Source organism: Monodelphis domestica, chromosome 7, assembly GCF_027887165.1.
Source record: "Monodelphis domestica isolate mMonDom1 chromosome 7, mMonDom1.pri, whole genome shotgun sequence".
Classification (NCBI taxonomy): domain Eukaryota; kingdom Metazoa; phylum Chordata; class Mammalia; order Didelphimorphia; family Didelphidae; genus Monodelphis; species Monodelphis domestica.
Genome location: NC_077233.1, coordinates 216,807,937 through 216,828,939, shown reverse-complemented (window position 1 = coordinate 216,828,939; position 21,003 = coordinate 216,807,937). Strand labels below are relative to the sequence as shown.

The window sequence follows — 21,003 nt, the reverse complement described above, 5'->3', positions numbered from 1 at the left end:
GGCTATGTGGTTGTTCTCACCTGGAATTGATGCTTCCCTGACTTTGTCAATTACCTCTTGTGACCTTGAATAAGACAACCTTTAGCTCTCTGGATTTCAGTTTCCTCATCTGCAAAATGGAGAAGGAAATGTTTGTGCTAATCACCTTCTAGTGTTCTTGTTAATAAAATACTGTGTAGAATAGTATACATGTCAGACCTTTGGGAGGAGAAAGACTTTAAAACCAAGCAAGACATAGAATCACAAAATGTAAAATAATAAATAAAATAATTTTGACTACATCAAATTAAAAAGCTTTTGCACAAACAAAACCAATGTAACTAAAATCAGAAGGGAAACAACAAACTGGGAAAAAATCTTCATAGAAACCTCTGACAAAGATTTAATTACTCAAATTTATAAAGAGCTAAATCAACTGTACAAAAAAATCAAGCCATTCTCCAATTGATAAATGGGCAAGGGACATGGATAGGCAGTTCTCAGATAAAGAAATCAAAACTATTAATAAGCACATGAAGAAGTGTTCTAAATCTCTTATAATCAGAGAGATGCAAATCAAAACAACTCTGAGGTATCACCTCACACCTAGCAGATTGGCTAACATGACAGCAAAGGAAAGTAATGAATGCTGGAGGGGATGTGGCAAAGTAGGGACATTAATTCATTGCTGGTGGAGTTGTGAACTCATCCAACCATTCTGGAGGGCAATGTGGAACTATGCCCAAAGGGGGACAAAAGAATATCTACCCTTTGATCCAGCGATAGCACTGCTGGGTCTGTACCCCAAAGAGATAATGGACAAAAAGACTTGTACAAAAATATTCATAGCTGCGCTCTTTGTGGTGGCCAAAAACTGGAAAACGAGGGGAAGCCCATCAACTGGAGAATGGCTGAGCAAATTGTGGTATATGTTGGTGATGGAATACTATTGTGCTAAAAGAAATAATAAAGTGGAGGAGTTCCATGGAGACTGGAACAACCTCCAGGAAGTGATGCAGAGCGAGAGGAGCAGAACCAGGAGAACATTGTACACAGAGAACATTATACACTGTGGTATAATCGAATGTAATGGACTTCTCCATTAGTGGCGGTGTAATGTCCCTGAACAATTTGCAGGGATCTAGGAGAAAAAAAACACCATTCATAAACAGAGGATAAACTGTGGGAGTAGAAACACAGAGGAAAAGCAACTGCCTGAATACAGCGGTTGAGGGGACATGACAGAAGAGAGACTCTAAATGAACACTCTAATGCAAATATTATCAACATAGCAATGGGTTCAAATCAAGAAAACATGTAATGCCCAGTGGATTTATGCATCAGCTATGGGGGGGTGGGGGGAGGAAAAGAAAATGATCTTTGTCTTTAATGAATAATGCTTGGAAATGATCAAATAAAATATTTAAAAAAAGTTGCTATGGAAAAATAAAATAAAATACTGTGTAAGCCTTTGAGTCCCATAAAAATGTGAGCAATAATAATGCTGATTCTCCCACTGTATGAAATCCCTATCTATTCTTCTAACCCCATTTCAGGTAAAAACATATGGTATTCTAGGCATATTGCTATTAGGTCTATTCTCCAAAGATATCAAAGAAACAAGAAAAGGACCCATGTGAACAAACATGCTAACAAAAGCACTTTTTGTTTTGACATAAACCCCTGGAAATTGATGGAATTACTCATCAATTGAAGAATGGCTCACCAAATTGTTATGTATAACGGAATATTATTGTGATGTAAGAAATGATGACATGGACAGAGAAACTTAAGACTTGTGTGAACTAACACAGAATAGAGTGAGAAGAACCAGATGAACAAATTATAGAATAATAACAATGCTAGGAAGAAAAAAAAACTTTTAAAACCCCTTAAGAACGCTGATCAATACAATAAGCAATCATAATTCTATGGGATCAATGATGACAAATGCTACTTGTGATGAAACAAGCTGATCTTGTAGGTGTGATTGATATAAATTATGCAGAATGAGCTAGTTTTTGGACATGACCAATGTGGAAATTTGTATTGCTTGATTAAACATATTTGTTAAAAGGTTTTTGTTATTGTTTTTCTTTTTTTTTTCAGTTATTAGGAGGTAAGAGAAAGAGAAACTAAAATTTTGTCAAATGTAAAAACAAAAGAAAAGAAAATGAAAATGTAGTATAGTAGAAAGAGCTGTGGCTCTATTCAGTCATTTCAGGCATGTCTGATTTTTCATTACCCCATTTGGGTTTTCTTGGTAAAGATAATGGAGCAATTTGCTATTTCCTTATCCAGTTCATTTTACAGATGAGCAAACTGAGGTAAAGAGGGTTAAGTGAAATTCCCAGAGTCACACAGCTGCATCTATCTAAGGTTGGATTTGAACTCAGATCTTCCTGTCTCCAGGTCTGGCACTCTATCCACTATGCCACCTAGCTGCCTGGATTTAAATCCCAGCATTAAAGCTCATTACCTGCATGATGTAGGGCAGTGATGGCAAGCCAAAAGACTGTATGCCATGCCCCCCCCACCCAGATCAAGTGCTGCCCTGACCCCTTACCCCAGGCAGGGGAGGGAGACAGTGCTTCCATTGGACTGCTGGGCAGAGGGGTAGGTGAAGTGAAAAAAATTTCCCAGGGTTATAAACAAATTTAGGATTAGCGTTAGAAATAAATTTAGAGTTAGAGTTAAGGATAGAAATGAAAAGAATTTAGGGTTAGAATTTAGGGTTATGGAGGTGAGTAGCCCCAGACATTTACTGTGTGACCCTGGGCAAGTCTCGTAACTCTTTGCCTCAGTTTCCTCATCTGTAAAATGAGTTGGAGAAGGAAATGCATCTTTGCCAAGAAAACTCCAAATGGGGTCATGAAGAGTCAGATGCAACTGAAACAATTGAACACCACCACCACCACCACCACCAAAAAAAACCTGTCCTCACCCAGAATGGTTCCTCAGAGACCTGGCTACCTGGTGGCTAGTCTTGATCCCTATTCAGAGGGGAAGTTTTCTCCTTTTCCATGGCCCTTGCTGGCCTTTGTTTTCTCTATGGACTTGGACTATTTTAGATGGATGATGACAGATTGTGACTACCTAAGCCCCTTATTTGCTGCTGGGACACTTGTCCAAGCCAATTAGCTCTAAGTGGCTGAGACAGAGTCTTGGGGGAGGTGGGAAAGAGGGAAAACTCATCTGGCACAGAATCCACTCTTCCTCTGGAGCTGGGGATAAAGAGGGCATCAAGACTATTTCATTGTTGTGTACAGCATATGAGAAATAGGATATCTCCACTCCAAAAGGAAGAGGCTCATTTACAGCAGAGATGGGTACCATCCTGAGGGCCTAAGCACATTTGCTAAGACCACAACAAACCTAGACTTTCAGGCCTAGGATTAATGTGTCAGAAAAGATAAGGTGCAATGGTGAAATGTGCTTCCATTAGCTATTTTCTGGGCTATTAACTCAGTGTTTTTATCCTGAAAACATCCTATATTCATTCGTGGTTCCTGTAGATCCCTATGTAGAGAGTAAAATAATAAACAGAAAGGATAATCCTTCCAGGATGCTTTCTCTGACAGAGCAAAGCCCAACTCGACTTTCCCCCTAAATAGGCTGTCTAGGAATTTATACTTTGTGTGCATAAACACGGATGGATAGATAGTAGGGTTTGGGCATCAGCCACCTTTATATGTACCCTATAAGAAAATGACGATGACTTTTCTGGCATGAACTCTATATGTATTATTTTATTATAACCTCCTAAAAACATGGTGAGTGTGATTATTCCCATTTTCCAGATGAAGAGAATATGTGTATAAATACATATATATGCACACATGATTGGATGGAGTGATTGGTGATTGGATGGAGTAGCTAGGAGAGCCCTAGATTGGGGGAAGGTGCTGGGAGACATTATTGACTTAACCAGAGGCAGACAGAAGTTCTGACAGAAATCAAGGACTGAAGTACTGAATAGATGGAGAGATAAGGTTGAGTGTAGATGGAGTAGCTGAGGAGGCCCTGCCTAAGGGGTGGGCTGAAGCAAGGCAAAGGGTTGAGTGTAATAGGTGACAAGGAAATGGGAATAGCTGGTTTTCAGTCAAGCAACTGGACACTGAGGAGAAGCAGTCTAGTGACACAAGCAGAGCTAAATTGTTGGAATGAGTGGAGAAATCTCTAACCAATGTGGGCTGGGGAATTAAAATAGCTATATTTAGGATTTTCCAAAATGCGGATTTGGTTATAGAGATAATAGAGGGGGCATCTAGGTAGCTCAATGGATAGAGAACCAGGCCTAGAGATGGGAGGTCCTGGGTTCAAATGTGACCTCAGACATGTCCTAACTATGTCACCCTGGCAAGTCACTTACCCCCCATTACTTAGCCCTTATCACTCTTCTGCCTTGGTACCAATACACAGTATATAAGATGGAAGGTGAGGGTATTATTTAAATAAATAAATATATTGGTTTGGGGGCAGGTTGATGGCTCAGTGGATAGAGCCTGAAGTCTAGAGTCTAGTCTGGATTCAAAACTGGTCTCAGACTCTTCCTGAAGCTGTGAGACTCTGAGCAGGTCACTTAAACCCACTTTCCTAGCCCTTGCCCTTTGGTCTTTAGAGTTGTTACTAAGACAGAAAGTAAGGGTTTAAAATACATATATATATACATATATGGCAAAAGTAATTGGCATTGGGCATACCAACAACTTGCAAGTAACAAACAACAAAAGACAAGATAAAAAAGGGCAAAGCAAAACTAACAAGACAAAACAGAGAAAGCAAATTTGGAAGAATCTAAGGGAATCATTAAATGTTATAGTTAGAAATCAATAACTACACTTCACTAACCCTAAATTCCCCCCCCCCCCCGTTTGATAGTGATGGAGGTAATAAGGTTGGAAGTGTTAATTTTATATGGTTGGTTGGTAGTGGTAGTCTCTCGGTGATTGAGAATGACTATATGGTTGGTTGGACTGAATAATTAATTGGTGGTTGCCAGGAATTTAATTTCTAAATCCCAAAATGAATTATTAAAGTAAATGGAATTTATGGTAGTTTATTTACAATAGAAGGAAGAGATAAAAGAGGAGAGAGAAAGCTCTGGCTTCCTCTGAGCCAAGTAGAATTTCTAAGCCCCAGCCAGGGGAAAGGAGTTTCAGGATGGTGGACCTTTCTTGGAGGTTAACACCTCCAGAAAGGCAGGGAACTAAGTCAGCCTTTACACTCACCATGGTGACCATCTAAAAGGAAAGCAGTTTGAGGTCTCCAGCACGAGCTCCTCCTGGGGTTCAGTTCCTCAGCCAAGTGTCTTCCATCCTAACTCAAAGTGACTAAATGATCTCTTCGTGTCTCTGTTTCTACTATTTAAAGACCTTTTGCTCTTGTGTCACCTCCCCTAAATTTTATATCTACCAATCACAACAGACACTCCTCTCTAGGCCTGCCCAGTCAATGTATGAAATGTGTGTTCACACCTTTGTAGTCAGTTAACACCTTTTTGTTTAGTTAACACCTTTTTGTAGTTAGTTAAAACCTTTTTGTAGTTAACATGGGTAGATCTACTTTAAAGACTGTTTAACACTTTGGGGATTAAAATCTAAAGATAGATAGAGGATTACAATTTTATCTTCACTATCAAGGAAGGAGTAGTATCTCTGGTATGGAGGGCTTGTCGTGCCCTCCTAGGGCAGCTCTCCAACCTCTGACCCCCACCTGACACTCAGCTCTCACTTGTGGCTCCTAGTAGCTGCTAGCATGCAGCAGCGGCCACACCCTGGGCAACGGCTTCGACGAAACTGGCTAAACCTTGTTAGGGTAGCCATCGGGTTGTTGTGTACCCCTGGTGAACTAGGGCTTTGCTCACCCAGCATGTGAAGACTGCTTTGGCCAAACAGATGGAAGAAACCAATAAGAAGGTTCAACGGCTGAGAGGGCAATGCAGCAAAGCACTGTGGAATGCTCAGGGCGTGTTGGGGCACAAAGGACAACACGGCCATCCAATGCAGCTGAGGAAGTCTCCAGGTGTAATGATTTTTCATGCCACTGGACCCAGGCTTCCAATGCCAAGAGAGTGGGACTATCTTTGTGCATCGACTTTTCCACTTAAATCTCCTTCACGCACAAGTGTTTTTGGGCACACTCATCTATATCACAGATGAAAGCGCACAAAGACAATTGAGACAAACGTCATCCTTGGTTACCGAGAGACTAGTCCAACCCATTGATATCTTTTCTATAACACACCCCTCTAGTAGTCACCCATTCAGTTTCCACTCAAAAACTTTGAATGAAGGGAAAGCCATTACCTCCAGAGGCATCCTAGTCTGACTTTTTTATTTTTTTGCCTCTTTTAAATTTCAAAATTCATTTTTGATTCATGACTTCTGGTTTAGACAAACAGAATAAAACTCATGTCTCTTATTCATGATTGTCTTTCAAACTCACACACACACACACACACACATTCTCATGGAGTGACTGATAGAGGGATAGATACCAAATCTTAAAGAAGTGATTAGGGAACATGGCTCAAAGCAATTATTGCTGTGATTATTGTTTTTTTTTTTAAATGAACCCTTACCTTCGCAGAAGAGTGGTATGGGCTGGACAATGGGAGTTAAGTGACTTGCTTAGGGTCACATAATTAGGAAGTGTCTGAGGGCAGATTTGAAGGTAGGACCTCTTGTCTCTAGGCCTGGCTCTCAATCCACTGAGCTACCCAGCTGCCCCCCCTTGTGATTATTTTTTAATGTATATGTTGTTTAAAAATGTGTAACTATATGCGAACACAGTTTAAATAAGTTGGGTTTTGTTGATTTTAGTATTTACTGTAATTATTAAATTTGTGATAAATATTTATTTACAAAAAGAGAAAAGAAGTCATTGAGCTTTATTCAGGATTTGCCTAGAGAGTCAAAGAGATGGTCAATCTGACAGGTGAGGACAGTAGGAGTGAGAAACTGGTAGGAGAGATTTGAAACGTGGAAGCTAAAAAAAGGCAATAGTTATTCTTTCCCATGGAACAGGTGTCTTGATTTCTCATGCCTTTGAAAAGGAACCTACTCATTCTTCTGTCATGCTTAGAAGCCTAAATGCTAAAGCACCTGGCAGAGAGTAATGAGAACTTGAACATCCATCATTCCTTCCAAGGCCCAACAAACTACTACTATCAATTTTTTTCATGTCCAAGGAAGGAAATCTTCACAAAGAGCTCTGCCTTCAAATCAACTTTTTTAAAAAATAAATTAAGTTGGGGAAAGAGTATGAAAAACTTGGTACACACTAGGACTATTCTGCAAAATGAGAAGATGAGCTCATCTGGGATGAAGTAACCAGAGTGAGGAAAACCTTTTGGCTACTTTCTGTTAACTATTCTTCCTACCTATATGCCACGTTCAGTTTCTTCTACTAGCTGTAGTAATATAAAAACTGTTAGCACGCTTTAAATATCAGAACCCTGAGGCAAAGTCCAGATCAACCTGTCCAAGTTATGACTGCAGAGGTGACATCTTGATATCTAAATACAAGAGAAATGTTAATTGCAGGTCCCAATCCAATCCAATGCAACAAGTATTAAATGTCTGTTTACAAGGCCCTGAAGTAGGTTCTAGGAGTGCAAAGACAAAACAAATAATAATAATAATCTCTGCGCTCTAGGAATTATATTCTTCTATGGGCATAAAACTTGTGAAAAAAAAAAGTTGTACATATATAATTTGAGGAAAGAGAGAATACTGACAAGAAAAGGATCAGTAAAGGCTTCCTATAGGCAATGATAGCATTTAAATAGGACTTTAAGATTTTCAAAGCAATCAACATGTTTTATCTCATTTGATCTCAGTAAGTTAGATACTACTATTATTCTCATTTTATAGATGGGTAAACTGAGACTAAAGAAGGTTAAGTGACTTACCCAGATTTCACAGTGAGGTAAAAGTTTAAGGTGGGGTTTCAATTTAATTAGATTTGGCTTAAATCTAGCCCTTGATTTACAGGAACTGAGTCTTGAAGGAAGCTAAGAATTTTAGTGGTTGGAAGTGAGAATGTATTCCAGACCTGAAGGATAGCCTGGGCAGACATATTGTTATTATTCATCCTTCTATTTTCTTTGTTTTCTTTCTGCTTCCCTTCCTTCCTCCTCTTTCTTTCTTTCTGTTTTTCTTTCTGTTTTTCTTTCTGTTTTTCTTTCTTTCCTTCTTTCTTTCCCTCTTTCTTTCCTTCTTTCTTTCTTTCTTTCTTTCTCTTCCCTTCTTTTTTCCTTCCTTCATTCCTTCTTTCTTTTTCTTTTTTCTTTCTGTCTTTCTTTTTCTTCCATTCTTTTTCCCTTCCTTCATTCCTTCTTTCTTTTTCTTTTTTCTTTCTGTCTTTCTGTCTGTCTGTCTTTCTTTCTTTCTTTCTTTCTTTCTTTCTTTCTTTCTTTCTTTCTTTCTTTCTTTCTTTCTTTCCCTTCCTTCCTTTCTTTATAACCTTTATCTCTAGTTTTATATATAAAATATAACCTCTATATTCTGTTTAGATACTAAGTATCAGTTCCAAGGCAGAAAAGCAGTGAAAGCTAGACAGTTGGGGTTAAGTGACTTGCCCAGGGTCACACAGCATTGGAAATGTTTGCAGTCACATTTGAGCACAGGACCTCCCATCTCCAGGCGGGGCTCTCAATCCACAGAACCACCTCCCTATCCTGGAATTAATCATTCTTTAGGTCAGACGTGAAACTTGGTGGTTGTTTTTTTTTTTTCAGTCATATGACCAGGTCCTTGAGGACAAAATCCACTTACTTCCCTGAATTTTGTGAAAATCAGATATTTCTAAAGTGCTTAGAACAGTACCTGGCACATAGTAGGTGCTTAGTAAATGTTGGTTTCCTTCCTTTCCTCCATACAGAATACTCTGTGTTTGTGAGCCTCTTTGTTGGGTACCATATGTATAGGATACTAGGGCCCTGTCATAAGAACTTGCTGAAGACCATATTATAGGCGAAACCAACTTAAATGAAGTATTTCAGGTACATGTCTCTTTTGACAAGATGGTTTACTGAGGAGAATATTGACCTTGAAATTGGGAGACTGTTCTGACTCCACTGTTTGTCAATCATGTAGCCTGTCATGACCTTTATGTTTATAAAAATTCATCTATAAAATGAGTTTAGCATTCCTTGTACTACTATCTTCATAAGGTTGTTCCTGAGTTCAAGTCTAGTATCAGACAATTTCCCACTGTGTGAGCCTGTCTAATTACCCCAATTGCCTAGCTCTTCAATGCTATAATCCAGGACAATTCTGAGGGACTTATGAGAAAGTCCGCTATCCACATCCAGAGAAAGAACTGTGGGAGTGGAAATGAAAAAGAAAAACAACTGCTTGATCACATGGTCAATGGTGACATGATTGGGGTGTAGACTCTAAAGGATCACCCTAGTGCAAATATCAATAATTGGGGAAAAGGTCTTGCTCAATGACACATGTAAAACCCAGTGGAATTGGTTGGCTACAGGGAGTGGGGGGAGGAAGGAGGGGAGGGAAAGAACAAGAATCATGGAACTGTGGAAAAATATTCTAAATTAATTAATTAAATAAAAATTTTCTTTTCAATTAAAAGAAAGAAAAATGAAAAAACAAAATAAAACAAAACATTTGCCTAGTTCTTACTGCTCTTCTGTCTTAGAATTGTTACTCAATACTAAGACAGAAAGTAATGACTTTTATTTTCAAAATGAACTGAAGGGGGCAGCTGAGCAGCATAGGACTGAGAGTCAGGCCTGGAGATAGAAGTCCTAAGTTCAAATCTGCTCTCAGGCACTTGTTGGCTGTGTCCCCTTGGGAAAGTCACTTATCCACCATTGCCTAGCCCTTACCACCCTTTTGCCTTGGAACCAATATACAGTATTGATTCTAAGGTGGAAGGTGAGGGTTTAAAAAAATAAATAAAATGAATTGGAGAAAGAAATATCAAATTATTCTAGCATCTTTGCCAAGAAAACTCCAAATGGAGCCATGAAGAGGCAGACACAACTGAAACAACTGAATGACAACAAAATGTTTTGTACTCTGAATGTATATACTTCAAGAATTTAGAGTCTCTGCCTCTTTGGGACTCTTACCGAGTAACTTCACCTCTAGGAGATTTTATTTCCTCATCTGTAGCCTGGATATAATAATTCTTGTACCATGTACCTCATACAAGGTTGGTGTGAGGCTCAAATGATAAGACCATGCATATGGAGTATATGTGAACATTAAAACACTCCATGATCTTCATCTCTTCCAATTTTTCACAAGTTCAACAGTGCAGTCCTTCTGCAAGGTGGAGGTTCCATAAATGTTTGAATGAATAATGGCAGTGGAGTCTGGCTTAAGCTAGACAGCCTTTTCCCAGGGGATCAGGTGACTGGCCAGTGTTTCTCAGGGCTTAGACCACTGTTGTTTCCTTCTATCCCCCCAAGGCAGAGTTAAAAAAAGACAAGAGCAGGGTTCTAAGGGGATGAGGATCAAAGGCGCCAGGGAGCTGAATTCCTCACCCAGCTGAACATCCCCGCCCTTTCACCCCCCCACCCCACCCCATAACAGCTCACCATCCACTTTCACAAGAGTCATTTCAGTTTTTATTGGTGAAGCCAATAGCAAAGGTGCCTCTCCTGGGAAGAAAAGCACATGCGCGCGCGAGCACGCACACACTCACTCACACACACACACATACACACACACACACACACACACACACACACACACACACACACATTCATCTGTCTCTGGTGGGCACCACTGCTCCCTAGAATCTTTGGAGAGCTATTGGGATTTTTAGAACGTCCAGGCAAGGGCTTGAATCTCCTTCCAACATCAAGGATTTTCAGCAGAAGGTTAGAGCCCCCTATCTCTGTGTCAAAAGGTATAACTTTTGTATAGTTAGAAAATCTTGAACCCCTAAAACTACATTACCCAGAATGCTTTTCCCTTTGTGCATGTTTACATCTTCAGCATTGTTTTATAAGTTCTGTAGCTCCTTTCTCTCTCTTTCTCTCTCTCTCTCCTTTCATAAGTGTGATGGGTGGCAGCTTTTACTCTAGTTATTAATAAACTTTATAAAATATAATACTTTAGTTATTGTATATTAATTTAAAAACCCACATTATACAATTAGCCCCAAAATCCTTATAATGTTTGAAAGAAGGGGGCATGAGAGAAGACTAGGTGTGCTCAGGTCCAGGTAGTCTGTATCAATAGTAGTCAGTAGAGTCCAAAGAGCAGTGGCCTAGTTCAAAAAACCCCAGTTCTAGTCTCAGCTGTGTCATCATTTACTAGCTAGGTGGTCTTGGCGAATAGTTTACATAACTTAGCCTCTCTGGTACTGTTTCTTTATCTGTAAAATGGGGATGTTACTTCCCCTCTCTTTTTCTCCCTTTTTCTCAAAGGGTTATTGTGAGGATCCAATGAGATACATTGTAAATTTACTTTGTAAATTGGAAAGTGCTACATAAAGCCTAGAATCAGCTAGGTGGTACCATGGATTAGACCCTGGGCCTGGTGTCAGAAAAACTTCTGAGTTCAAATGCAACCTCACCCATTTACTAACTGTGTGACTTATGGCAAGTCATTTAACCTCTGCCTCAGTTTCCTTATCAAATAGAGTTGATGTAAGTATTAAATGAAATAATTATAAAGTGTTTGGTGCAGTATTTGGCAAATATACTATTGTAACAAGGGAATCACTTTAAAAGACTGATATATATTAAATTAAGGTCGCCAAGGAATCAGCTATGTAATTCCTAAATGAAAAACTCAAGTCAGCCGTCAGCCTTTTTTGGAGTTTAATTACAATAGGAGTAAGAAAGGAATTAGAGATAGAGAGAGAGAAAAAGGGAGAGAAGGGAATAGGGCTTAAATACCCCTTCTGTTTAGGCTGGGCCAAAAGGGTTATTGTGAGAATCCAATGAGATACATGATAATACTTTGTAAATTGGAAAGTGCTACATAAAGCCTAGAATCAGCTAGGTGGTACCATGGATTAGCTGGGGCAAAGAAAAGAGATCAGTCCCTATTACTCACGTGTCCAAAATGGAGAAACAGTCTCAGAGGCCCCCACCTTCAGCTTCCTTCAGAGCAAGCCTCTCAGAGCCCACAGGAACCACACTGACCAAGACTCCACTCCCTTCCCGAGTCTTCAGACCCCCTATCTTTAAGGAAACCCTCCAAGTTGCCTCCCCTCAGTCCTCACATCTACCAATCACTGTTCATCAATTTCCCTGTCAATGGAGGCTCTAGCTTAACCCAGGACCGCCCAGAGGTTTCTGGCTTTTGCACATGTCTGTTGAAGGTCATATTTTCAAATGATTAAATCTTTACTCCTTTGCTACAGCCCTTTCTAAATCCTGCTAACCTGAGTAGGGTAGAGATTGGAATAATTAAATTTTGATCTAGGCTGCAGCCCTTACTCAATCCTATTAGGACTGAATAGGGTGGAGATTTATTCCAAGTATCTCCATTGTATCAATTCTAAAATCAATCATGACTCAAAGAAATTCCTGTTCTATGCTTAAGCATAGGTCAAAGTCCTTTCCATTGTTCAGCAAAGGGTTTCTGTCCTAAAGTAATCTTAAGAAGGGAAGAGAAGGAACCTCCCATGCCAATGGGGTTCCCATTCCAATAGACTATCAGTAAGAAATTTTCCAAGTATGAAATATCCCAATGGTGAAATTTCCAACATTTATAAGTCTAAGGAAATTTGAGGTTTACACTATATAAATGTTAGCTGCAAATATACTATATAAATGTTAGCTATTATTATTGTTAGATCTGTAAAGCACTTAGCACAGTGTCATAATGGATGTTTATTCTCCCCATTCCCCCACAAAGGTCTGGGATTGTGATGATTGGGCTATTTGAGCTGGTGGTGCTGCTAGTGTGACATAATGCTAGTGTGACTTAATGGCACAAGTGATCCAGGATGGTTCTGATGCCCTTCTTGCTCTGGATGGGAGGGGCAGGAGGACCTGGATACATTCTATCAGATCTGATAATTTATGGCATAAGTCCCCAAACTACAGCCCCCTGAGGCCATGTATCTGGCCCCCACCGCACTTCTGGAAGGGGCTCCTCTTTCATTGGTGGTCAGTGAGAGGAGCACTGTATGTGGCAGTGCTGCAAAGTGTGGTATCACTCACATACAGTACTACTTCCAGTTTCATAATCCTTTGCCTGGTGCCTTCTTCTGAGAGTAACTGCATGAAAATGAGGAGCCACGAAAAGGATTATGTGACTGCACAATGGAAGATGTCAGCATGGTGAGCGGTGATCTGGGGGAGGAGCACTGTGTATACTGTTGCCCAGGATAGTGGTGGCAGTGATGGGCCTGTGCAAGGTGCCCATCACAGCCAGCGCTGCAGCCTTCACTATCCCAGAAGCAGTATACAAATTTGTTCACAGTTTTGTTTTGTTTTTATAATCTGGCCCTCCAATGGTCTGAAGGACAGTAAACTGGCTCCCTGTGTAAAAAGGTTGGGGTTTATGTAGTGGAGAGAGAACTGACTCTGGAGTCAGAGGATACAAGTGCAAAGCCCACTCTTGATATACGGGGGTAGAATGGTCCAGTGGAAATAATGCTGTTTCAAATCTCAGCTTTGCTACCTATGTGACTTCGGTGACAAGATTTATTTCTAATATTGTATCTTTTTTTTATTTTGAAATAATCATTATCTCAACCTGAGGCTTGGTCCATGTTTCAAGCCTCTTTCTTCATTCCTTTGTCCTGACAGTCTCTTATATTCCCTGCACCAGAGCATCTTCTAAACTGGAGTGATTAAAGTTGAGATTGTGACCCCCTTCTTGTTTGGCAAACAAGAATTAGCTTAAACCAAGCATATGTCTGGAGGGCAGCAGGGCAGTGTCCTGGGGTCCCCCTTTGAAATGAGCTATGAAGACCAATAACCACAACACACCCAACTCAATCTTATGACCAAACATGATTCCTCCCCTCCCCGCCCCCGCCTCCACATGAAGGAATCAGGAAGGGACTGTAAAAAACCAGCCTTTCTCATTAGATGTTCACTAATTAGAGCTGTCTAGGGAAGAGTTGAATAATGAGTTTCCAAATTTGTATTTAATGACTCAAGATGATGAATGTCTTTGTCTTTGATCATTGGCAGATCACTGACCAATTGATTTATTGGTTGTTGCTAGCCTGATCAATAAATTGATTTTCTTACCCAGTACCCAGTCTCTTGAAATTTTTAATTGTCACATTGGGAAAATTGTTTAAATTCTCTAAACTTCGGTTTCCACATCTATGAGGTGAAGGGAGTTGGACTTTTTGGTCTCTGAGGTTCCCCTCCATTTCTAAATCTATGATCTAGCTTATTGATTGAGGCGATGATGTTTCTCATTTACAGGGCGCTTCTATAAAGGCGCTTCTTGGAAAGCTCCACCAGGGGGAATCTGAGGTCGTTCAACACTTGCACCTTGTTGATGGAGGCCAATGGTTTGTGTCGGTGCTCGTACTGTGCCACCTTGTTCTCTTGGATGAAGACATGGAAATATTCTGAATCTGAAAAGATTTCAATCTGAAAGACAAGCAAATCAGTGCAGGCTCCTAGCAGCAAAAGCATTATCTTTCCCTTCCCTATCTCAACAATCTTCTCTCTCTTATTGACATGCAAGCACAATGCCTGGCATTTCATAGGGGCTTTAAAAATGCTAGTTGAATGAATGAATGCACAAACAAATGCTACTTTTCCCCAACCAGACCACAAAAGGACAATGGAAACGGGTTTGAATCTCGCTTCTGACAAACACTGCCTATATAACCCTGAGCAAATCTTTAGCTTTTCAGTGCCTCAGGAAGGACTTTAAAACTACAAATTGCAGAGTAGTTGTCAATCTTCACCAGTAGAAGGATTTTCTGGGGAGGAGAATTTAAGGAAGGGAGTTCCCCTATACCAATAAAATCACAGATATCAACCAAAACAACAAGAAAATGAGATTAGAAGCTCCTTATTCAGTTGTTTCAATCATGTCTGACTCTTTGTGACCCCATTTAGGTTTCTTTTTTTCTTATTGTACTTTGGTTTACTAATGCATAGAATTGTATTTACTCATGATGCCTCTTGAGAGAAGGGATCTTTTACTTCTTTGTATCCTCAGAGGTTGAGACAGCTAAGTGACTTAAATCCAGAAAGATTCATCTTCCTGCATTTATATCAGACATTTATTTGCCTGGTGACCTTGGGCAAGTCACTTAATCCTACTTGTCTCAGTTTCCTCATCTGTCAAATGAGAAGGAAATGACAAACCACTCCAGTATCTTTGCCAAAAAAATCCTAAATAAAATCACGAAGAATCAGATATGATTGAAACAACTGAACAAAAACAAAATTCCCATTACTTAACATATTGTCATACTTGTAGTAGGAGCTCAATAAATGTTGGTTCATCAACATAATGAATAATAAGATTAGAACCTGTTGGTTCATCCTTTCCTCACAGGACAGGTACCCAAAGTCATATTAAGTGTTCAGTTTTACAAATGGGGAGACCAAGGCACTAGGAAGTTAAGGAACTGAGTCCAAGATGAAGGGGAAGACAGCAATCAATTCAGCAATGGTGGTCAAACCTTCAGATCTCTCACCATTAGCCTTGAAATCTTCCCAGGCTAACTTCACCTAATGACTTACTCTCTCCTTTTGGACACTTAAAGACCCAAGTCAGTTTTCTGCCTACCAAGATAAGCAGAGGGATACCATTAACCATATATACTGAGCTAGGCACCTTTCTAGTATCAGGAGGTAGGAAGAAACAATGGTTTCTAAGATAAGAAGAGGAAGAAGATAAGAGAAAGATTTCCAACCACACTGAATGACACTCTACATCTTTCCACTATGTACACTGTAGATAACTATTTAGAGAGAGGAGCATGCTATAGAGGGGAATGTGCTGGGCTTATGTTGGATTTCTGCTTCTGTCCCTTTCCAAGTGGTGTGAGTGGGAAAATAACTTTAACACACTGAGCCTCTTGAGGTCTCCTTATCTGGGAATGGATAGCAATTGTTGTGCCACCCATTTTACAGGGTTTACAAGTGTATATATGTATATAAAATATTTTACAGGATTTACAAGTGTATATATGTATATGTATATATGTATATAAAATACATATAATTGCTATATGAATTTGAATGATTATTACAGTACTCCCTGGGCTCCCCTCCTGCCCACTTGTTACCTATGGGAAGTTTTCCTGGAACCTTGTCTTAAGAACTCTCTTGGGACCCTAGTGAGGATGACAAGAATTGTTTAGGCAAAATTTGTGAAGTCCTTACCCAGTTGGCTTTGAGAAAGCTCTGTGGGATCTTGAAGGGCACTGTTACTCTCTGAGAAACCATCTTTGTTTATCACCACCCCATTCTGTTGACAGGGAGGAAGGGAACCTGTTCTTACCTCAAAGGGTTCTTTTAGTTCCAGAGGGAAGACATTGAAAACTTCCTCTTCACCCCAATGACTGGTCTGGAAGGAGTTGCAGACCAAGGTGGCATTGGAGAACCGGGGTTTGAAGTGGAAAGCGATGTCACCTGACTCAGAGAGGAAGTTTATTTCAAACCTATTGGAGAGGAAAGAAAGCTACCAAGAGGAAGGTACTTGACACCCCTTCCCCTCCCAACTTCCCTTGGTTTCCTAGACCCTACATCCCATTCAGTCCTAGAGTATGTCTGAGGTCCTCCCAAAGACAGTCTCAATTTGCAATGGCAGCACTTGGCACCCTGCCATTGTCCCTTGTTTCCTCTTGGACATTTATGTGGGGAGGCAGGAGGGAGAGGCATGAGGAAAGAAATTTCTCTTACTCATCATCTTTGGAGTTGGTCTGACCCTGGACCATCAGACTCCAGCCTGGGACCAGGCCACCTGAGCAAAAGGCTTCAAACTGTGAATGGAAAGAGAAAGAGGGAAGAGCTGGAGTACTGATGGGATCCTTCTCCCCATTCCCCAATAAATTCATCAATAATCGATAAACATCTAGTAAGTGATTATGATATGCAAGTGATGAATCAGATGGGAAAGAAAGCCAGAAACAGCCTTTGTCCTAGAAGCATACATCCTGATGGGTCAGACAACACACATAAATAAATACATACAAAATAAATACAGACTATATACAAAAATGCCTTACTGGGGAAGGCACTGGCAGTGGGGGAAGTGCAAAGGCTTCATTCATCATTCAACAAACATTTATTAAGGGTGCACCATTTGCTGGGCATTGGATACATAATAAACAGCTCACATTATGGTTTGTATTATAATTATGTTGATGTGTGTGTCTGCTTCTATTCTTCCAGTCAGTAAAATTGCAATAAAATGTCAAGAATAAATTTAATTGACATTCCTAGATGTGTCATGCTGGTTCATTCTTTGAAAGGGATCTCCCTTGTGGTCCAAAAGGCCTTCCAATTCATCATCCAGGTTCTTGAAGGTTCTGTCAATGGAACACAAATTTTGGCCTTCTTTGCTTTTGGACCCTGTCAACAGTGTCATTCAAAAACTAGCCTAAGAAAGGTTGATGGAAAAACTCATCACCAGAAAGTTGGCCACCAAATTATGACTTCCCCCAAATAATAACCCCCAAAAGATTCTAGATCTTTGCTTTGATAGCTCTATGAAAATGAAGTCAAGGGTTTCCCAGCTTTGTTACTCTCTTCATAACCTTGAGCATACTGCTATTCCTCTCCAAGTCTCAGTTTCCTCAACTACACAATGGGTATGATACTTTTTCTTTTTCACAGAATAGTTGCACATGATTTTTGAAGTGCATTTATTATTTAATGTATTATTTAATATTTAAATTTAATTTCCAAGTTAAATTCATTATGATTTAAAGCTAATGTTATTTGTAGAACAGTAATTAATATAGGGCTTTACAAGTTTTCAAAGAGGTTCATGCTGACACTGGGTTCTGCCATTTTCTATGACATCATGGGCAATTCACTTAACCTCTGAGCTTCAGGCCCTCAAGAATATATATATATATATATATATATATATATATGTATATGTATATATGTTAATATATAGATTTAAAAACCCTTACCTTCTGTCTTAGAATCAATCAAAGTATTGGTTGTAAGGCAGAAGAGCAATAAAGTGACTTGCCCAGGGTCACACAGCTAGGAAATAGACTCAATATTCTTTGAAAAATGTTGGAAACTTTTTACATGTAATTAGGGGGAAATTTTTAAAAAATTTAAAACCCAAAGAAGTTTCCATTAATCACGTGGTCCTTGGCAAGTCAGGGAGTTTCTCTGAGCCTGAGATAGCCAGCTTTAAACCCCAAGTTATTCATTGGTTGGAATCTGCATCAGTGGCTCGCTTAGGAAAGTGAAGGTCTTCTTAGTGCATACTAATATTATATATTAATATTGTCATCCATTCCTTCTCACCCAACACACACTCACAAACCGCTTCACACACACACAACGTAGGTGCACACATCCCTTTGTATTTCTTAGGAGAGCACATCCTCTCCCCCCACCCCCGACCCCAGCTCTCCCTTTATCCATGGGTGCTGCCTCTAATGACTCAGGGGGTGGAGTGAAGGGTGGTGGGAATGAGGGGCCAGAGCGACCAAAAGGCCCAGCCCTGTTCCCGCGAGGAGGGCCGGCCGGGCATGTGCCCGCGAATTCTAGCGTAGACCTGTGAAATGCCAGCTAAAGTGTTGGCCTCGGGTTCTCACGCGGCCAGGGGTCGGAAGTGCGAGTAGGGGTCTAGCTGGGACTGGTCAGGCTGAGCGGCTGCAGGATTTGGGCCTTAGAGAGACGGCCGGAACCAAGTCCACGATGGCGCCCAAATCGCCAAGTTTGGCCACGGTCCTCGGGTCAAAGTAAGAGGCGCCCAGACCTCCCTTCTCCCCTTCTCTTTCCCCGAGGGGTTATGGTAGGAGCGGACGCCCAGACGCCCAAGCCGCCGGCCTTGCCCTAGCTCCCTGCCCCCGCCCCAACCTCCTCGTGGGGGCCTCCTTTCCCACACTCCGGCTTCACTGCAGCTCGGGGGCAAGGACCAAACGCTGCCCCGCCTGCCTGTCACAGCTGCCTCCCAGGCGCCGGGGGCCAACAGGCACGTGTGCTTGCTACTGAGTACCAGCCCAAAAGGCAGCTTTCAAGTCCGAAATTTGGTCCCTCCACCAGCGTGAGGACTCCCCCTAATCTTGACTGATAGCGACATAGGAGAGCTAGAAGGGCCCTTAGTGGTGCCACCTCTCTCATTTGGCCAAAGGCAGACAAACCAGTCATATACAACAGCTCATATTTCTATAGCACTTACTATATTTGTGAGTCACTTTACATACACTCCTACATTTGAAACTCGCACAGAGCTCCATGAGAGAGGCAGTGCAAGTAATCTCCATTTTACTACTAAAGAAACTGAGGTTTGGATAGAAGTGACTTGCCCAAGGTTACACAAACAGTAAAGCTAAGAGTTTTTGAAACCATCTTCAAATCCAGAGCTCTTAAAAGAGACACAACAATGACTCTTCGACAAACACCGGCTGGCACACAAATACTCAGCATAGCTTAGAGCCTAGCGGGGAGCGGGGAGAAGCCCCTTTGTAGTTAAAAGTCATTGAATTCTCAGGAGCCTGGGGACCTGGCCCTCACCTGCACAGGCATCTTCCAGTGGTCCCGGTTCTCAGTGGAAGAGATTGGGAGGTGCCTGGCAGCTGATATAGGCGACCAGAGGGATGGGAGGAGGACCCAGGGGTGGCCCTCCCTTACGGGAATGCATGACCCCGCCTTGCCTCCCCCAAACGATTCACGTTAGGAAATGCTGCCTCAGATGCTTCCCTGGCAAGGCTATCCATCAGTGCTGCAGAGAGAAAAGGTAGGATGTTGGAGGAATGGAGCAGACTCAGCACCCCGTTACATTCTAGGGGCCCTGGGGAGGCAATGCTGAAAAAGACCTATTCTCTACCTTATTATTTAGAAGAACGTACAGGACGTACGTGCAAATAACCACAAAAATCCCTTCTTCCTGCCCTCCCGCCAATTTTAAATTCTTTTATTCGGGATATAATTAAGATGCCTCCCTCCCCCACCCCTCCTGTCTGCCATCAGTAACATAAAGGAAAGAATTCAAGGCTCCCTAAATTACATTTTTAATGAGAGAAACCCTGGAGCTCCAAATTCTTATGCAAATATTAAATATGAGCATCCCGACCCCCTTTTTCCTGTCCCCCATGCCCCTTCCCAGGGCCTGGCTGATTCCAGCTTGGCCACATTTCCCACTCTTCTCTCCAGCCAATTCTGATCAGTTATGTGCTACAAAGCCTGGATTGTTGACAGCGGATTAGGAATTAAAGTGCCGCAGCCGCCCCTGCTGCTGTCAGCACATTCCTGGGCCTGGGCTCTCTCTCTGGCTCTGCTTCCATGGGCTCTGTTGGGGGTGGTCAGCCTTTTCCCACAGCCCTGAAGCACGGAGGCCCCAAGAGCACAATCTCTGCCTCTTCCCCGCCCCCAACACCACACACATCAGTTTTAACCCCCTTGGGATGGAGTGGGAGAGCGCTAGAGTTTACAGTCCTTTTCACCCCAGATGAAGTGTGGTGTGTGGCATGCTGTAAAGAACAGGGGACCAGAAGACCTTCCCACTTGTCAGTTGTGTGGCAGCTAAACTAGGTGGTGAAATGGATGGAGAGCTAGGCTTGGAGTCAGAAAGACTCATCTTCATGAGTCAAAATTCAGTCTCAGCTTTGTGACTCTGGGCAAGTCATTTAACATTGTTTGCCTCAGTTTCCTCATCTTTAAATTGAGCTGGAGAAGGAAATGGCAAACCACTTCAGTGTCTTTGCCAAGAAAACCCCAAATGGAGTCAAGAAGAGCAATCAAATGTGACTGAAATGACTGAACAATAAGAATCTGACCTTAATTGGGTCACCTAGCTTTCCCGAAACTGTTTCCAAATTTGTAAAATGATGAGATTCTACACCAGGCTGCACTCTGACTCTCTTGATTTCCTCTGCTCCTGTGACACTGGAGGCAGGGTGCACTAC

General features: G+C 41.3%; 1 protein-coding gene and 1 long non-coding RNA gene across 2 annotated transcripts in view; one reads left to right on the top strand and one right to left on the bottom strand.

Annotated features, from left to right (window-relative positions):
- LOC103098470 (uncharacterized) overlaps positions 1-17,349 on the top strand; it is a 65,872-nt gene extending 48,523 nt beyond the window's left edge. The window contains exon 3 of the long non-coding RNA XR_008913697.1: positions 14,363-17,349. This is a non-coding gene — a long non-coding RNA (uncharacterized LOC103098470). The remainder of the gene's footprint in view (positions 1-14,362) is intronic.
- GRIFIN (galectin-related inter-fiber protein) lies at positions 11,683-19,647 on the bottom strand. The gene is made up of 4 exons (XM_007498386.3): positions 19,613-19,647; positions 16,808-16,887; positions 16,407-16,566; positions 11,683-14,533 (listed from the first exon to the last, which is right to left on the bottom strand). Exons 1-4 carry the CDS (start codon positions 19,622-19,624, stop codon positions 14,357-14,359), a joined length of 429 nt encoding a protein of 142 aa, XP_007498448.1. The 5' UTR covers positions 19,625-19,647; the 3' UTR covers positions 11,683-14,356.
- Positions 19,648-21,003: the final 1,356 nt, after the last annotated feature.

Coding starts and splice junctions, on each gene's coding strand:
- GRIFIN (XM_007498386.3), bottom strand. Junction 16,567..16,807: donor ACCAACTCCAAAGATGATGA/GTAAGAGAAATT, acceptor CCTCTCCAATAG/GTTTGAAATAAACTTCCTCT. Junction 14,534..16,406: donor AACTAAAAGAACCCTTTGAG/GTAAGAACAGGT, acceptor CTTGTCTTTCAG/ATTGAAATCTTTTCAGATTC.